At 43.4% G+C, this 18,528-nt stretch overlaps 1 protein-coding gene across 4 annotated transcripts in view; it reads left to right on the forward strand.

The window, feature by feature from the left end:
- DIS3L2 (DIS3 like 3'-5' exoribonuclease 2) overlaps positions 1–18,528 on the forward strand; it is a 191,330-nt gene that overhangs the window by 64,503 nt on the left and 108,299 nt on the right. For all 4 annotated transcript variants that reach the window (XM_054074488.1, XM_054074490.1, XM_054074487.1 and 1 more), the window contains 3 exons: positions 8,021–8,127; positions 9,321–9,568; positions 16,245–16,418. In XM_054074488.1, coding sequence (XP_053930463.1) covers positions 8,021–8,127; positions 9,321–9,568; positions 16,245–16,418 — 529 coding nt within the window. The remainder of the gene's footprint in view (positions 1–8,020; positions 8,128–9,320; positions 9,569–16,244; positions 16,419–18,528) is intronic.

The raw sequence follows: 18,528 nt of genomic DNA on the forward strand, positions 1-18,528 counted from the left end.
TTTTTTCAGCTCTTCTCATGAGAGATCTTACTTTCCCAGATACACAGAATATCCTCCTTCCCACGGGGTGGCTCACAGAAGTCATCAAGCTGGTGAACTGGCTGCCCTGGCAGTAATCAGATTGTTGTTTGTTCAGGATTTCCACCTACACCTACACTTCTGAGACAGAATGTCCGAGGCTTGCTCACTGCCTTGACTTAATGAAGTTTGAATAGAAATAGCTCATTTAAAGGCAGAGTAAACTGATAGCTAACAGCCAATTGCGTGATGAATTGAATTGAGTAGCTGATGCTTAATAGATAGTCAACCAAATTTGGATTGGAGCTGCTGCACAGCTTAATACTGTCTGCTTGTCTATTCCATGTTGGCCAGGTGGATGTTTGTTGGTCTCTTTTCAAGTCAAATGTGACTGTCAGTCTCTAATAGCCCTGGGAAGGTCAGAAATTATAATCTAAAATTGCTTAGTGTCCATGCTACTTCTGACCGGAGGCTGTAATTGAGTGTTTCAACAGAAGTGGTGGCATTTGGTACCTTCCCAGTGTGGTTGTGTGGTAATGTATTAACCCCTTCTTTTCTCAAGATGATGCTCTGGAGTCAATGTTTAGAAAGGTTTATTGATCCTTCTAGTGAAGGAGAAAAACTTATTTATAATCTAGGGTTTAATCTCTGCTTTGCATTTTTGCACCTTTTTATGTGCTTGCATGCTCCCTTCTTTTAGCTTGACTAGGTGTCTGCCTTTTGTGTCTTCCTCTGGCACCTGGAGTCCTTCTGCACTTAGCACTGTCTTGTATTGGCATAAGCAGAGTTTAGGGAGAGACTGCTACTCCTCTCCTTAGCTATGGCAGCTAGGGAAAGGATGATGGTGACAAGAATCTGGACCGTGTGCTGTCCCTCTGCTTTGCTCAGGTTCCCCCTTCTTTCAGTTTAGCTGCCACGAAATGTCTAACAAATTTGGAGCCCACCAACACCACTGGCTGCTGGAAGGAATAAATGTTCTTCTCCCCGCTCTTCAGAGGCACTCGCTTGCTCTGAGTGCTTTTAAGGAGTCTTCATGCTTCTTTCCTAGCCTGCAGCTTTCTGGAGATGGATCATCATCTCCACTGCATAACTCTTAACATTTCTAGGCCACAGCAGAGTGAAAGCTCACCAGGAAATCTTCTCAGTTACACAGCTTTTAATAGAAATCCTTGAGGTGGAACTGTCAAAAATCAGATCGGTTTCACTCTGCTGAAGCCTGGAAAACCAGCAGAGAAGCTGGAGCTGTTTCAGCTGCTTGAGACAGCTCTATATTAGTTTATCCTGAGTTCATGTTTGCAGGTCTCTGGATCTAGGTCTTTTGGTTGTTGCTATAACTTTTCTTAAATGAGACCATTCTTCGAGAATAAACAGTATAGCAACTTAAGGAAAGTGTTCTACTGTTATTGAACAAATTGGGCTTTACAATTGCATTGATTAAACGCTACAGGCTGAATAAGCTCCAGTTATTCTTTTGTGGCACAGCTGAAGCCTGCAATGGAAGCTAATGTTGGGAAAGCTTCTTATGCTGTTCTTCCTTAGTAAGTTATCTTGACCCTCAAATGACTTCTTAAGTAAGGAAAAAAAAAAAATCACTTATGCAATTAGATAACAGGAATTAGGTTAAATTCAGCATATTACCATATGTTCCTGAATTCACCCGTATTTCTCCTTTGAGTTATAAGTTTAGGTCAAGTAGGAGAGAGGGCGCGATACTGAGAATGAATGGTGGGTGTGGAGACAAACATATTAGAGTATGGTTATCGTTAGCAGCAAGGTTTCCAGGATGAATCAAATTAGGATTCATTCAGCTAACATATTTTCCATACAAGAGTAAAATCGGACACACGCACATTAGGAAGAAATGCACATGCTGGAAGGAAGAACGTTAAGGAGATAGGCAAAATACTCAATGGAAACATTGGTAACGTTTTAATTTTACTTGCTATTAATGTAATAAAACTGTATTTATGTAGACGGCAATACTGCCTGATTTTTTTGAGGTTTAATTCTGTTGCAATAAAGCTTCCAGCTCCCCTGTTGACTGGCAGCTTCTCAAGGACATGAGAGGGCCAGGAGGTACAGCACAGTACCTGTGCTGTGGTTGTGGCTACTGAGACAGCTACAATTTGATCTGTTGGGCTGGACGGCAGCTACCCAGAAGGATCTTGAATCTTTTTTGTAGGTCAGGCTTGGAAGGGTCTAAGGGAAGAAGTGACGCTCTTGTCTCTTCATTCTGCCATGTCTTCCATCCTTCTTCATGGAGGTGGCTAAAGATAAACAATTCTATGCATGGCCGCATTGCGTGTGTAAGGAAGTCAGCTTTATTCACTGTGTTACTGCAGATGCTTGTCTCTCTTGTATACATCTGTTGTTATGCCTTTCCTCTCTCTCTCTGAGGATCTCTCCCTCTCTGAGCATCTTCAAAAATCTTGTTAATCATCAGAGTCTCCTGGTCTCATCTTCAGTGTGCTGTTGGGCATGCAGGTGTGTAGGTTCATGTGTTTAGACATGAACAGCTGTGGCAGGATGAGCCTGCTTAAATGGGTATTCAAAATAAACATCTCTAAGTAAGTTAGTCCTGTTCACTAGAAACACAGATCTGCGGTGAGACAACTGGGGAGTGCAAGGTTTGGAGTATGGTTAGGAGTGGCTTTGATTCTTACCTGCAGAGCCCTCTTACATTGCATGTGGGAGCTGTTAGTTTGATTTTGGACAAGCTGCACATGTTCAATTCTCAAGCTATTGGCTCAACAGTCTCATCAGAGTGAACTGCCTGTCTTCCCTCCATCACAGGTGGAAAGCTCTGTGTGTGGAGATGTAAATACTTGCAAAATAGTGCTGCTTGCACAACATTTTCCCAAGTGAGCCTACTTACAGCCTGTTTAAAATAAATTCCAGTTTTGGATGGTACCTGGTACCAAGTGAAATGGCAATTTCTTTCCTTTCTCCCTACCTTTTGGGTAGGGAAGAGAGGCTCTTCAGCCTGCTGGGTGAGACTCCAGATAGAGCTCACTTGGACCTCTATGCTGTGGACTCTGAGGGAGAAATCTGCCAAGGTCAGTCAAGAGAAGCTCAGAGCTCCTACCTCTGTAGGTACCACAATAATTTCGTAGGAACTGAAATCATCCGGTTAGGCACAGGTGTGTCTTAGAATTCAGATCCCTTTGGTTTGATCCTCAAAAATTACATTTTCATTTACTTGGTGTTGGGAGGACCAAGTATGGTGGAAACCACTAGTTCCTTCCAACAGTTTTGTGTTCTGGAGGAAAAAACAGTTCTGTGCCAATAAGTATTGGTGACAGAGCATGAAGAGCCCTCGCGCTGTCTTCTAAACAGCAATGCATTTCTTTCTTGTTTGTTCCTAAAAAATGAAGTTTGTGGCAGAATAGTGTAATCCAATCTGTGCGTGCATTGGAATGATTTGCGTTTTGATTGGAGGGAGTTTTCGTTTCCATGTCTCTTATGCTGATACAGACAGAACTTCTAAAAGCACATCCTTTTTGAGTGTGACACACGGACCTTAAGCTACTTACAATAAATTGATTTGTTTTACATCACCTTCTGTATGTATTTGGTGCTAAAATATAATATGCTGTAAACTGTTTATTGAAGCAGACATCAGAGGCACTAAGTGTTGTTACTTCATTAGTAAGTAGTAGACTTTGCTACTGAAAGGTTTATGGACGTGCTGGTATCTGAGCACTAAGGCTGAAGAGCAGCGTTTTGTTTTCTAAAAGCTTCATATCAATAATGCCTTCTGAGGGAATTCTTAGATATGCCCACGTAGACTCAGCCAGACAACTTTTCAAGTAGATTTTTCTTTTTCTAGCTGAAGTAGCAAACATTGAACTATTTTTTTTAAAACTTGTTTCTTTCCATCCAGGGACGGAGATATTTTTTCCAGTGCGTTGTTTTTGAGATCTGAAACTGTGATATATTTTCATTTGCAAATGGATATTGCATCTTTAATTGTATTCTTTTTGGACAGAATTGCAAATTTCCACAGTGACCGATGCAAACCTAGTGAAAATAATTTTGAATCTGTCACAAGTAATCAGAATTCTAGTCTGATGGCTTTTGGTCCACCTTGGCCACCTTTTAATGTCCTGGTAATTTAATTGTAAAAGGAAATTTGGGGGGCTTTAAAAAAATAATATTTGACCTAGGAGTGCCTGTCAGGCAAATATAAATGTGTATTGAAGTTGCCTAAACTGATCTCTTACAGAGGGAGACAAATTCCAAGTGTCCTGGAACTACTGTGTTGGTAGTAACATAACTAATTTGAGTTGCCTTTTGTATCTAGTGCCTAATTTTTTTTAAGTAAGACTATTACAGTTTTGGTTTGTCAGATAATCACTGAAAGGAAAACACTGAGATTATAATGCAGTTTCAGTGGATCCTAGTAGCTGAAGTGTGTTTTCACTGTAAGATAAGCTTATGAAGTATTGCCCAAGCTAACATAGTAAATCTTTCTTAGCAAACATGGCTTTGCCCAGGGTGGAAATATTGAATGGTCATTGGATAACCACCACAGTAAAGGGGTCAGAATAACTCATTTTTAGTTTGGCATAGTGCAAGGAGTTTCTTCTTGCTCAAAATACTGCTTCTCTCACAAGTTAAATCTCCTTTAGGACTGCCTCTGTGGCTCTTCCTGTTGTGGGAGGTGTTCCGTGTCTCACAGATCAGATTTTCTAGACAACCAGTCTCTGTTGGGGCCCCAATACCTCTCCTCTCCACCTGCCCACCCACCAAGTTTGCTTCACTGTAGGGAATGTGCAATGAAAGGCAGGGACTGTCAGAAGTGTGTTTAGGGGACTCGGATACCAGACTGTCATGGTATCGCCGTCTTGATACTTCAGTTGAGACAGGTTTCTGTGCAAAGTTTTCACAACTGAGTCAGATGGACTTTGGATGTAGGCAGCTGTCCTTTCTGAGCAGAGGGATTTGTCACAGGGAGCCCTCGTCACTGGGACTCTGCTATTGTAGACCTCCAAGTACTAGATGTAGCCCTGGTATTGACAGGGTTTTAACTTCAAAAGAAGCAGCTGTAAGCTATAGAGAATTTAACACCTCTTGTCTCCAGGAGTATAGAGTTCCTCGTGTGGTCTTCTTCCCTGTCCCTTGTTTCAGAAGCATTGCCCCTCAGTACATATATGTGATGACCTTTTAGATGCTGAAGTTGATTAAGAAAGATGAGTAGGAATATGTAGATTGCTGGGATTTGCCTCTTTCTTTCTGTTGATGATGTAGTTGTAGATCTCAGACTCTGTCTGCTGGAGTCTCTTATAATCCCAGAATTTTTTAATTGGATGCTGAAACTGGAGAGACCCCAAAGGAAGAAGGCACTCTCCAGCCAGCCAAAGTCCCCTGATGTTGGCTGAGAAAGAAAAAGGCAGGTTCTACCATGTGCCACAGTGAGAATTAAGGTGCTTTCTTGTACTGGTAGTGGGTCTGCATGGAGCTCAGCTTCAGCAGGGCTGGGGGAAATGCCCTAGCGCTGCATGTTCTTCATCCCAGGCAAAGGAAGCCACGGTCTTTCATTTGCCGTGCTCCCCATGACAGCTCCCTCATGGTGCTTCTGCCCTTTCACACGCGTGTATGTGATGCCTCCCAAGGACACCACTGCTGGCTCCTTTTATTGACAGGGAAAGCTGCTTCTGTGAAAAAATGCAAGCAACTTTTTGGAGAAATAGGAGCTGGAAAGAGAAGTGGAAAGAAGGCAGTGCTAACAAGGGCATGCTCCTCACGTGGCTCCCAGTGCTTTCTCATTCTTGCCTGCTATGCCTTGAGTTGGTTCTGTCATTCTGCTGTGCTGGGAAAACTTTTTCTTTTTTTTCCCCCAAACACATTTAGATCTGGTTTCTCTTCCAAACAGTTTGTGTCTTTCAGTGGGGGAGAGTTCACTCCAGTAAAGCCCTGGGCTCAGGTGTGCCTGAGCCTCTGGAAGGTTACCAACATCCCCTTGCCCTCTGCCCCGCCAGGTTTTCTTTTTCTCAGATCGTCCTGTTCTTTGTTATACCCTTTACAGTTGGTACACCATAAACCCGTGACTATTAACTGATGACTTCAAAATTTATAAGGAAACAAACCGGCTCCTTGCTTCCGTTCTCTACTAACTGGTTGCCTGGTATTGCCTTTAGCTGGCAAAGATCTTAGAGGGGGTAGGCAATTGAGGTGTGTAACTTGTGTATCTCCACTTTTTAAACTGTTTATAAGTTTCTGAGCAATTTTTTTCCCCAACTTGTTTGTCACTATGATACTCTGGCTGGTTTTACCCCTTAGTAACCCCAGTTGTGGCAAATCTGAGTTCATTTCAGTAGAAGTAAAAGAGAAAGATTTTGCTGCTGCTGCGTATGCTGCGTTTTTTAGGAAAGTAGATTTTTATTTAAGCCCCTGAATATCTGTCTATTCTCCTCTCAGCCTTGCTTGTTGGCAAGTCAGCAAAGATAAAATAAAATTAAAGTCACTTAGATCCTTCTGAGAGCCGATCTCTGGGAGAGGTGAAGTCTGAAGAGTTTTGTATCAGAAGGCAAAGCTGGGGATAATTAGTGGCATATGAGAACCAGAGTTTGTCATTAGAGCGATAGCTGTCATTGTCAGACGACTGCTGCGGTAACATTGCCCGAAGGCAACCCAGGCTGTTGGTGGTGGCAGGACCATCTGTGAATGTGCCCTCCTGACAGTGCTGCACAGCTGTTATCCTCGAGGAACTCTGCTGCTCCCTGTTGCCACCCTGGCTCCCCCTGAGTGCCATCCCCCAGTGCCCTGGCACTGCTCAGTGCTGCCGGCGGCTGCAGCCTCCCCTCTCATAGCCTGATCCTCTTCCATCCATCATGTCACCAGCAGCCTCCATCAAGGGTCCCTGCGGGACAGATGGGTGTCATCCGGAGGCCGGGGTCTGTGTGTCACTGCTGTTCTCCAGCAAGCTTTCTGGTACGCGTGAGCACCATTGGCCTGCTGGAGCACAGTCTTTGGTGAAATGTTGCTTTATCTCTGTCTTCTAAGGGAAAGAGTGACAGCTGTGTCCCTTGAAACTTGCACTCAGTGCCACAGTCTTTCTTTAAGAAAGCAAAATTTCTTTTGAACGCTCAAGGTCTAATTTCTGCCTGTGTGCTTGAGATCAATGTGATTGCCATACTAGTGGAAAAAGGCAGCCATCTTCCATAAGCCCTCCAGAGAAGGGCATGAGGATGTTTCCATCCAAAAAATGCTGTCAGAGCAGTAACCACAGGCTCTCAGCAGGGATACGGCTTAAGAATGGACTGGTCCCAGCCTTCTCCATGGCAAAGATCACTTTGGGTGTTTGTAAACACTAGATGCATTTGGTGTGCCAGTCATCTGTAGCAGGTACTTCCAAACTTACGTACTTGAATATTTGAAAATTGCAAAATAGAAGTCACTTGATACTTGATTTAAATATTCTCAGTATCTGGTCGAGAGATGTTAAGGAGTGTGAGCTGTTTGTCACATATGGCAATTACTTTCTTAAAGTTTTTTCGTAATCCCGGTTCACAGCTGAAGAGGGTCAGCTTAGTAGATATGGTTTCAGTTTCAGAGATAAATATGCAATTTGTAACCTTGCATAACATTTTTAAAAGAAATGAAATATTAAATGAATGTATGTACCAAAAGAACTACTTATATAATTTTAATGACTTCAGCTAAGAAATACCAGGAAATTCATGTAGTTCTTAGTATTTAATACACAGAATGTGTTTTCCACTGTTTTGTTTATTATGGCTGGTGTGACTCTACTTGTCAAATTGGAATTTATTTTGATTTTTATTGTTTTTCAGTAGATCTGCATGGTAAGTGAACATATATCTGCTCTCTGTGGTAGTCTGGAGAAATAATTGCTTCATGCTTGGCTATTCTAACACTTGAGAGACCTTCTTTTCTAGTAGGTCTACTACATGCACCTTGTATTGTAGTTTACAGCAAAGGCCCAACACAGATTTGTCACGGAAATGTCCTACAGTAACTGTTGTGTTCTTTGTTGCAGCAAAGGCTGTTAGGATTGGCGATGTGCGCAGAACAAAGCAAGATGACGAACCCAAGGTGAATGATCCCAAGCTCCTCCCAGATAATTTTCTTCAAAGGACAGCCAAGGTAACTCCATGGAGAGTGACAAGCGAGCACGTATGTGCTCCCAAAGGCTGAAGGAGACCAGCCCTGGCCTCGCTGTAGTCTCCTTTGCATCTCATTCCCCGTTTCAAAGAGAGTAATTGTCCAATCTGATAAAAATCAACTGTCTTGTTATTTTTACCAATTATCCTAGTTTAAATTCCCTTTGTTTGTTACGCAGAATTACTTAGCAAGGTTCAGGAAAAAGGCTGGATACTAATATGAGTGTCAGGATATCCAAAGTTGTCAGAATTAATTCTTACAGACTTTGGAAAAGCTGCTAGTGCTCTTGGTTCAAGATCTAAGTCAATCTCTGAATGTTAAGAGACCAGAAAAGGCCTACTGGGTCAGGCTGGGTCAGGTCTCTCCATGTCTTGTGCATTCTCTTGCAGCCTCTGATTCTGGTCCCACTTCTGGCCTGGGCTGCCCTCTGGTCTCATCCAGTATGGCAGTTTGAGCGTTCAGAATCGCACAGAGGTGCAGCTACTGAAACCTTCTGGAAGGACTGTTCTGTATAAGCTTAGGAAATTGGCTATAATATTTCTGTTATCCAGTGATTTATTATGGTCTACAAAAATAAAGCCTGGATGAACACCTCTCTGGAACAATTATTTAGTGATATTGTAATTTATTATTCTTTTCAAAGCCATCTTGTATAAAGGTAAAATAACCCCTAACTTCAGAACGCACAGAGAGGAGGAGAGAACTGCCAAATTCCCCACAGCACATCCTTTCCTGTGGTTAGTGTTGAATCTGCCAACGGCACCGTTTTTGGACTGGTCTGTTCTGTGCTGAATGTCGAAATCAGAGGCTGAGGATACAAATGAAAGATTTTACAGGAGTTGCTTGTATGTTGTGGCTAATTCCCTACATTTGGAAGCATCTGCTTCTTGTCTGGTTTTGTTCTGTAATCAAGAAAATTGCTGTAGAGAGCTAGCACTTGGAAGGCACTTAGCTCTTCCATAGCCATGAGCAAGATGGCAAGGAAAATGCATTGTAAATAGGCACTCAGTTAAAAAATGCACACAGGCGCGCGCGCACACACACACACATGGAAAACATGATATAGGCCTTGCGATTCTTCCAGATATTCTGCTAAGCCTCTGTGTATCCCTATTCTGTTAAAGAAAATAGGTTTCTCTGAAGGCATTAACTGTAGAAACCTTTGCCTCTTCCAGGTGGTCTATATTTTGGAAAAAAAGCATTCCCGAGCAGCTACAGGCTTCATCAAGCTTCTGGCAGACAAGAACAGTGAACTCTTCAGGAGGTGTGCCATGTTCTCACCTGTGGACCACAGAGTGCCCAGGGCCTACGTTTCCTTGGCTGATTGCCCTCCAGACTTTGTGACCAGGCCTGAGGATTATTCAAATACACTCTTCATCTGTCGCATAGTGGACTGGAAAGAAGACAGCAACTTTGCAACAGGGTATGTGGCTGCCTTTAGAAGTATAGATGACTGAGATTTCTAGTCAGATTTCTTGGTTTTGCTTGGTTTAATACATGCAATAGCGATAGGAATCTGTTAACAAGACACTTGCCTTGTAGCCCTCTGGAATTTGATGGGTAGACTGTGGTGAGGCTAAGGATAGCTCATTGCTAGTTAATCTCATGGTTACATGTTGTTAGTTTCTTTCAGTGCTTGCTGCAGTGTGCTGGCACAACACAGCATTAATGAGCGTATGATCTTTGCTCAAAAGAGCTTGAAGTCTAGAGGGAACACACACAGGTGCTTAGCCTGACCAGCGCAAGCACTGTGGGGTGCTGGCCCCTTTTGATCTTCCCTCCTTTTAGGTAATAGTAGTACACAGTGTGTAGGCATTTCATTTCTGCCAGAGGAAGATCAGTAGACGTGAGGCTCATCTTTGTTTTTTAAATCTTTACTGATAAAAAGCAGAAAGAAGCCAGAATTTTAAATTTGCACTGCTTCAAGGAAGTATACTAGAAATCAAGGGAAGATTCGTTCATTCCTGAGGCAGATGAGAAGGGTGTTGCACGCTGTGTTTCAGGAGGCATTGTAAAGCCATTGTTGTCCAGTTCAAATTGCAAGCACTATCATGAAGAAAGAGATTTTAAGCTAGGGTTACACAAATGACCTAGGCTGGATCCAAATTGCAAGTTTATTTTGCCTCTCCCATGACTAATGTCCTGTAGTTTTCAGCATCTTCACTCTTGGGAATGGCCACCATATGCCAAGCTCCCACCTCAAGTGGCCATGCTGTTTCCTGTTGAGTGGGTCTCAATAAGAAATGGTGGGCATTAATAAATCTATTTGGTTATCTTGGGGAAAAACTGAGTAGTCCTGGTTTAGTGGGTGATCCAGAGGAGGTAACTCTGAGCTATGGCAGTGATTTTGCAGGTGATAGTGTTCTGGATGTTATCTAGAGCGTGTGTGGTAGTGGGAGTTGGGTGTAAAGCCACTTTTCTCTGCCCCTGGCAAAGCTGTTCTGATGGGGTAGCACAACTGACCTGCAGTATCAGTACCATGGATTTTGGAGTCCTCAGCTCAAACTCCTGGTAAAACTTAAAACTTAAGTAAGACTTTTTCTTTAAAGTAAGTTTGTTGGCACAGAACTATCAGCCCTAGAATTAAAAGTAAACTAAACTGAAGTCCCTATTGCCCTGAGTTTGACTTCGTTATCACTTGTGGCTGATTTGTGTGCCCAGTAAAAGCAAGTTTCACGTGTACTCCTTGAGAGCCACATGAGCCGTTAAGTCAGTCAGTATTTCCTAGCTAAACTGCAATGCGTGAACTGGAGCAGCCTCCCTTGGAGGCCCACTTAACTGGGGGCTGGCTGTGCTGTGAACTTCGCTATGACTAAATTTCTTATTGGCAGAGATTTTCTGTGTCTTCTTAGCCTCCAACAGAGAAAAGACTGGAGGGTGATTGTACTGCTTGGCTTCTTTTGAACAACCCCCCTTCACAGCAGAAATGGAGGAAATTAGGAGGATGGTCTAGTGCCTTTTTTCATTGGTTAATGCATATTGCTTTAATCTGTGCTTCTTGACAGCATTGTATACTCTCATCTGGCTGTTTTGGTAATTTCCAAGATCTAACGGGTGTTGTCAGGAAAGAAAACGTACACGATTGTCTTCATATATAGCTATTTCCTCTGGAAATGGATTGCACTTCACTATAAGTGCCTTGTGGAGATCAGAATATAAAAGACCCGGTGACCCATTTTGCTTTTAACTATAAATATGTGTTTGTTTAAACACTGGAAGAGAAGGAAACCCTTTGAAGGTCTCAAAAGTTCCTGCTTGCTTTTGGGCTGGTTTACAGCTTGTTTATAAGCCATGTTAGTAAGTATGACCCACCTGAAGGAGAGATGAGCAAGTTATCCACAGCTCGTTGCATGCTTGGGTCTGAACTTTCTGGTGCATCCTTTAGTTCTGCACACAGACTTCATGATACCACTTTGGCAGCACCACCATCATTTTGAAGGTATCTGGACTAAAAGAGCCTGTCGGTCATCACTCTGCACTGTCTAAGTCTGTTGGAAGTGTGACAAGGGAAGCTCCCTGTGTTCTTGGCATTCATTTCCCTGGATGCCTTTGGTGTTTCCAGGCACTTTCCATCCTGCAGCTGAACTCCCCCAGGCCAGGCATGCATCTTCCTCAGTTTTTCTTTTCCCTTGGGAGGTTCAGTGACACGTTTCCAACCACAGTTCACAGCATGTTCTGGCATTTACAGTCACTGCGTGTTGCTGGAGCAGTGGGAAGCCCTGGGCAAGAATTTGATGGTGACAGTGACTGCCTAGGATGGTCACCTGCACAGGGACGACCTGACAGTCCCTGGAGGTCCCCGTGAGGAGGGGGGAGTGTTTCTGTATCGTGATTGCCACCTGGTGGTCACCAGCGAGACACAGTCCCCTCTGAAGGCCACCCTGTCACCCTGGCTGTGCTGGAAGGGGCAAGAAAGAACTAATGTCTCCATGTCTCGCTCCTGATACCTTGTGTGTGTGCTGTTGTACGCTCTCCTGCATGAGAAGTGACTTTGTGGCAGTGAAATGCCATTTAATTGTACCTGCGTCAGGTAGCAGGTAAAGTAAAATAGCTCCAGAAGATTCTCCTTTTGCAGATAAAGAAGTAATACCATTATAGAGTCATTTTCTGGGGACCTGTTTTGGTGTTGGGAGTCTCAGGCTCTCTGGAGAATTAGTCTGGACATCTCTGCAGTTTCAGAGGTGGTTAAGGTGGAATTGGTTTTTTTGCCCCCACATATGAAGATGAATCAGACTGCTAAAAAAAAAATGTAATAGTAAAATGTTGAATCACTGACTCCCTCTGTGTCACTTGTGGCTGTTCAAGCTCAGGGCCTTAGATACTGGTCTGTCAAGGTGACAAGATTCGTCACAGCATTTGCAATAAAATGAAACATTGCAGGATGTTCTTTCACTTGACACATTTTCCAAAGCCATCCAAGTGACTTGAATTCCATTCATCTCTGGCATTTTATTGTTTTTTTAATTCACAAATGTATTTGGTGTGAGGAGAAATGACTGGGTACCTTGGGCAGGTCACTGTAAGGCTTGAGGGAAGGTCTGATCCTTAAGCAGTGTGCTCTGCTGGAAAAATACCTTCTTGCAGGTAAGACTATCTCTCAGGAAAGCTGCTTTCCCTCGTCACAGCTAATCACTGTACCACCCTGAAGCATGGGGTGGCCCCACCTGCACTCCGATAGCGGGTGGCCCAGCAGCTGAAGAGAAGGAGCATGGTGTGGAGTTGGGCCAAACTGCACTCTCTAGTGCTGGGCATTCCTGTGTCACAGCTCTGTGTCACTGTAATGCTCTGCCCTGCATATGCGTCGATATCTCCTCTGGGACCTTTGGGCTTTATCAAGCCTGTGCAGCTCTCCTTGTGAGTTCTGGGCCCTGGGTGGTGCGAGCAAACAGGTGACCTTCCTTGCTGTCCCTCTTCTTCTCCTATACAATCTTACCCTAGGAGTGATGGATTATCGATGTGTAAGATGTTCTACAGCTGCTGAAACAAACTCTTCATGTAGGATGACTGTGGACAAGTCTGCTCCAGGAGAGACCGAGTAAGATTAAGTTCCCATGGAAGTTAGTTGCTCCCATTTGGGAGCCTGCCCAGCTTTCCGAAGGAAACAAGCCTTATGTAATTATGCTTTGTCTTTTTGGAGAGTTCTTATCTCGTAACCTTTGAACATGTTGGCTGGTTTCATCTGAGTCTGAGGTCTGGAGAGGGCTTGAATGTCTGTAGAAATGGCTGCGATCAGTGTCACCATGGAGGTGAAGATGGGAGCATGAGTGTGGCTCTGCCCCAGGCACATGCATGAGGGGTCAAGCTCCGGTGAATCTACAGCTCAGTGCAGTTCAGTGATCTTGCAGATATGGCTGTTTTGGAGGAATACCCTGTGCTGCACGCTGCCCAAGCCCCCAGCGTCAGGACGCTCCCATCAGTGCCTGCTGCCACTCTCTGACATCAGTCTAAGGGTATTCAGTGAACCCTCCAAGGTGCTTTAATGCTCCCCCATCAACGTCACAGGAAAGAAATGTTTACGTCTGTAACTAATATTATTTTTTTTTTTTACCTTTTAACATTTATTTTTTTTAAAGTGATACACGCAAGCCTGAGTGTCATAGACACCGTGACTCCCTGGGAGAGAACGTCTGACTGCCACTGGGCCCTGTGCCTGTTGTTGTTTATAAGCCTCTTGAACTATTCTTGCTACCCTTGGTGGCTGTGGAGCCCCATGAGTGGTTTTACAGCCTGGGTGTTACTCCAGGGCCACCGGTGATCCTATATGCGTTACCTTTGATCACATACTGTCCTGTCAGATTTTGCTCTGATGCAAGTCATCATGTCTGCATGACTGTAGCATGGCCCCAATTAAAGTCAGTTGTACACTTTTTATTTCAAGGTACTTGGGAAATGTTCCCTGGAACACTGTAAATCAAATGTTAATTACTATTAAAAAAAAACATTAGTCCTATATCAAACCTCTGGGTAAACCCCTTATGGTTCATAATCTAATTTCAGTAAATGGATCAAGAGAACATGGGTTTCAAGACTGAGCTGGAAAGCACACTGGCATTCAGAGGTGCTTTCCATGACTTGTCCTGCAGACGTCCAGCCGCCCTCCTGGTGCACCTCCCAGCTCTGCCCTTCCAAGAGAAGGGGCACCTGAGACTCAAGCCGTTGCCATGTAATTTTGATAGGGTGATGTGCCCCCTCTTTTCCTCTTTTTTTATCAGTCCATCCTTGGTGGTGCTGGCAGGCCTGCAGACACATGGGCCCATCCTTGCTCAGACTCCCAGCTCTGCAATAGACATTGGAAATGAAGTGGTGCTTTCTCTGGTTTATTGTTACTGCTGAGAGAGAGGGAGATAAAACTGATGCCTCGTTTATTTACATTAAAATAAGAGTCAGACTGGGACCAAGCTGCAGGAGCAGAAAACTCAGCTTCAGTGCCAAACGTGCACATATTTCTACCATACAGTTTGTACATAAAATTGAAACAATGAAGGGAAATATCTTTTATCCTTGTTTTCATTTTTATTTTAAAGCTAGGCAATGTGAACGCTACAATTTACCACACCACGAAGCGCACAATCCTTTCCAGCATATTACACAATGTGACAAGTTTATTACGCCGCCCTTCCCGTTGTGAAGAGAGATAGCTTTGCTCCCATAAAGAAGATGGACTTGCTTGCGCCACACGGATGGGGTTTGTTCTGTAGGTTTATGGCACATTTGAAGCCCTGAGAGCATTGTGCTCATCTAAATGACAAGTGCACTGTTTTGGCCCCAAATTAGGAAAGTAATTAGTGCCTGTTCTCACTCATTGGAATTAAAGCAGAAGGATCAATATAATGATTGTGTATTTTATGCAGTGGAAAAACACTTATTAGAGTGGCTGTTTTTGTACTGTGTTATTACCCCTCTCTTTTGTGTCATATTTTGATGGATTTGCCTTAATTTCAGTTGTAATTTTCTTGGGTCAGGAGCATTATCTCTGTTGGCTGTAATGTCCCATTCGCCCTAATGACAATGCTTTAAAAGAACTCTGAATTTAGCTCTGTGTACCGTAGAGCATCTGGGAGTGGGAAAGGGGGCAAGGGAAGCCACCATGGGACATAGGTTTTCACACAACTGTTTGTGACTAGGCAGGGCAGGAACACATGTCCCACTCCTTTGGAAGTCCCAGTTTGGGTGCTTTGTCCAGACCTGAATGCTGGTTTGACATCAGAGCTCTTGAGAAACTGTGTGCTGGGGTTTGCACTGGAGCAGATGGAAACTTTCTCTAAGCGTAATAGTGCAGCAACCTCATCCACGCACATGCAGAATGGTTCATCAAAGACTATTAGCATGTGGGGGACAGCTTCGCCTGTCTATGGCTTGCTTCTAGGTAGTTGGATCCTCTCCAGTCGGTACCAGAGGCTTCTGCTTAACTAGGAGAGGATGGAGAGACTACTGGGAGCATTTAAGTCCTGGAAGGGGCCTGGAAAATGGTTGGAAAGATGAGCTGTGGGCATATCTGTGTGTGCGACTCCTGTAAGGAAGGCAGTAAGAGTTCTTCATGCCTCTGTCTTCATAGAGCATCAGTTTGCCCAGGCAGAGTTGCATACATATCCTTTAGGATGGAGAGCAGTGTGCTAAGCTCCCTGGGGGCTGTCTTCTGTGGACCTGTCTGGGATCTGGTGGGAATATGTTCTTTATCTTGGGTAGTAGGGGTAAGTCACCTTTTTCAGTTGTAAGGAGAGGAAGGAGGATCTCAAAGGGAACCAGCCATGTGTAAAGCTAGAGCTGCCTGTGTGGAGGGCTGTGCTTTTCTTATCTCTGTTGCATTTATTTTTTTGTAAATATTGATGCTTTCTCATCTCTATGAAAACCTAATGTCTCTTTAAAATGAGATGCATGAAACAGCAAAGGGTACTGTCTGGCTGGTGTTTTGCATCTCTAGCCAGACATAAGTCATGGTATGGTCTGAATATTCCTACTAGGTCTTCTGCCAAAACTCAGGAAGAATTGAATGGGGGAAAGAATGTCTGTGGGCTCAGCAACCTCTCTGCAGGGACAGTAACAACATGACAGTAGTAATTATACACTTAAAAAAACCATCCTTTTCTTTCTTTCTGCAGGCAGTTGGCCAAAAGTCTTGGGCAGGCTGGAGAGATTGAGCCTGAAACGGAAGGGATCCTGATGGAGTATGGTGTGGATTTCTCTGACTTTTCCCCTGAAGCCCTGGAAAGTCTTCCCCAGAGTCTGCCCTGGGTTATTCCACCAGGAGAGCTGGCCAAAAGAAGAGACTTAAGGTAATGACAAAGCGTGGTCTGACACTCCTTGAGTTGGTGCAGGGATGTTGTATTGTGTTTTGTTTTGCTTTGCTTTCATCACACTTTGAAAAGGCACTTGACTTTGTTGCATGTACCATATTATGTGTTACCTGTGCTAGCAGGAAAAGAAACTGCTTTTGAAAGTACCTACAAACCTAAGAAATCTGTTATTTGGAGAAATATTTTGTGAGGCAATGAGACTTTTTCTCAAAAGAGCTATTGAAAACGAAAAGTTTAGTGTTTGGCAACTAATCTGAAAGCTTTATGTTTTTGTCTGGAATATATTACGTATTTTAGTGGTAGTTTTATAGCAGAGACTTTCTGAATGCCTGGCAGATCAAATGCTCTTGGACATTGTTACTTTGAAACTTAAGTGCAGGTAGAGACTGTCCTGCGTTTTCCTGTCTAGTCTCAACATTTTTTCTGTTTTGAAGAGCTGGTGTCATGTGAAGTTTATGACAGCTCTTGACCAGGTTAGCAGCTGGCCAATGCAGTCCCTCTCCATAGCCTGGCAACTTTGTGCTGTCTGCCTACCTCACATTACCCACCCCTGTAACGTAGTGACTCTCCCACTAGTTTTCGGGAACTACGTGGTCTGTGGGGTGGTGAACGCTCTGGCGTTGCTGGTCTACCCAACACTAGTGGATTTGCTGCACTTCCAAGTGTCAGGTTTCAGAGATGTCTTTGCTAGAAAAGAGTCAAAGACGAGATATTTGTTTAGAACCTTGCTTTGCAATAAAGGAAGGTGCGAGAAATCAAAACAGTAAATGCATTACTAAGATGACATGCTGTGTTCCATTTGCATCCATGCTTATGCTGGAGCATCCTGTCTCAGTTGGCAGATTCATTGCTTTCTTGCATATTGCTGGGGTGAAACAGCCCCATGAGCCTGATTCTTCAGTTGCTGTGCTGGTACAAGCACCTGTGTGTATGTAGCAAGCTCTTGTCTCTCTTACTTTATTTGTATTATTGGCATGGACGTTACCAATTTGAGTATGTAAGCTGATACACTGCAGTCATTTGTATCTGTACATGGACTCCAGATGTTACTTTGGACCTAATCCTGCACTTTAGCCTGGAACCTTCTTACTGTGTAAGCTTTGCTGGATTTTGATTGTCATACAGTGGAATAATTCAGGAGAGAATGTCACTCCTGATAGACTAGGGGCAACACTCAAATACCAGACTGAGACTGTAGCCTTCAATTGGCTTAAAAAAACTCACTGAAAGCTGCAGTTCAAAATTCACTGGAAAGTGCTTAATTTTATATTCCTGACTATATTTCTGTAGCATTCTCTTTTTCTTCTGACCGAGTTCTTTCAAGTAAATAAAGAGCTTGACTTGTCTCCAATCACACAATTGGTTTTAGAAACAAATTCCAAGTGCATTTCTTACTTTTATTGCTGAATTATTGCACTGGGACTTATCAAGGTGATAACAGTTTTGCAGTTAAGCCATTTAAATCCCTCTCTGCCCCTTCCCAACCACAGTGCGCACTACAAAGTAGATTTCCTTTTGATCCTCTCAAATATAAACATTTAACAGTCAAGGTTTTTAAGACAATTATTTGAGCTTAATTTACTAATCCTTTTAATGTCAACTGCCACACCAACTAACTAGTCTGTGGTCTAAACACCTACGGAGATAGCATGAGATGTCTAGTTATAGAAAGTAAAATACAGATGAGTCTTTTTATGTTTCCTCACAGGGAGAGGTTTCTCTGCTGTGGTGGATTGACCCTGGCTGGATGCCAGGTGCCCACCAAAGCTTCTCTCACTACCCTTCTCGGCTAAACAAGGGAGAGAAAATATAACAAAAGCCTTGTGGGTCAAGATAAGGATGGGAAGATAACTTACTCATTACCATCATGGGCAAAACACACTTGACTTGTGAAAATTAGTTTAATCTATTACCAATGAAAACAAAATAGTGTAATAAGGAATAAAACCAAATCTTAAAACACCTTCGCTCCACCCATCCCTTCTTCCCAGGCTTAGCTTTATGCCCAAATTCTCTGCCTCCTCCCCACCAGTAGCACAGGGAATGGGGAATGGAGGTTGTGGTCAGTTCATTACATATTGTTTCTGCT

The sequence above is a fragment of the Cuculus canorus genome, chromosome 9 (assembly GCF_017976375.1).
Source record: "Cuculus canorus isolate bCucCan1 chromosome 9, bCucCan1.pri, whole genome shotgun sequence".
NCBI classification, from domain to species: Eukaryota; Metazoa; Chordata; class Aves; order Cuculiformes; family Cuculidae; genus Cuculus; species Cuculus canorus.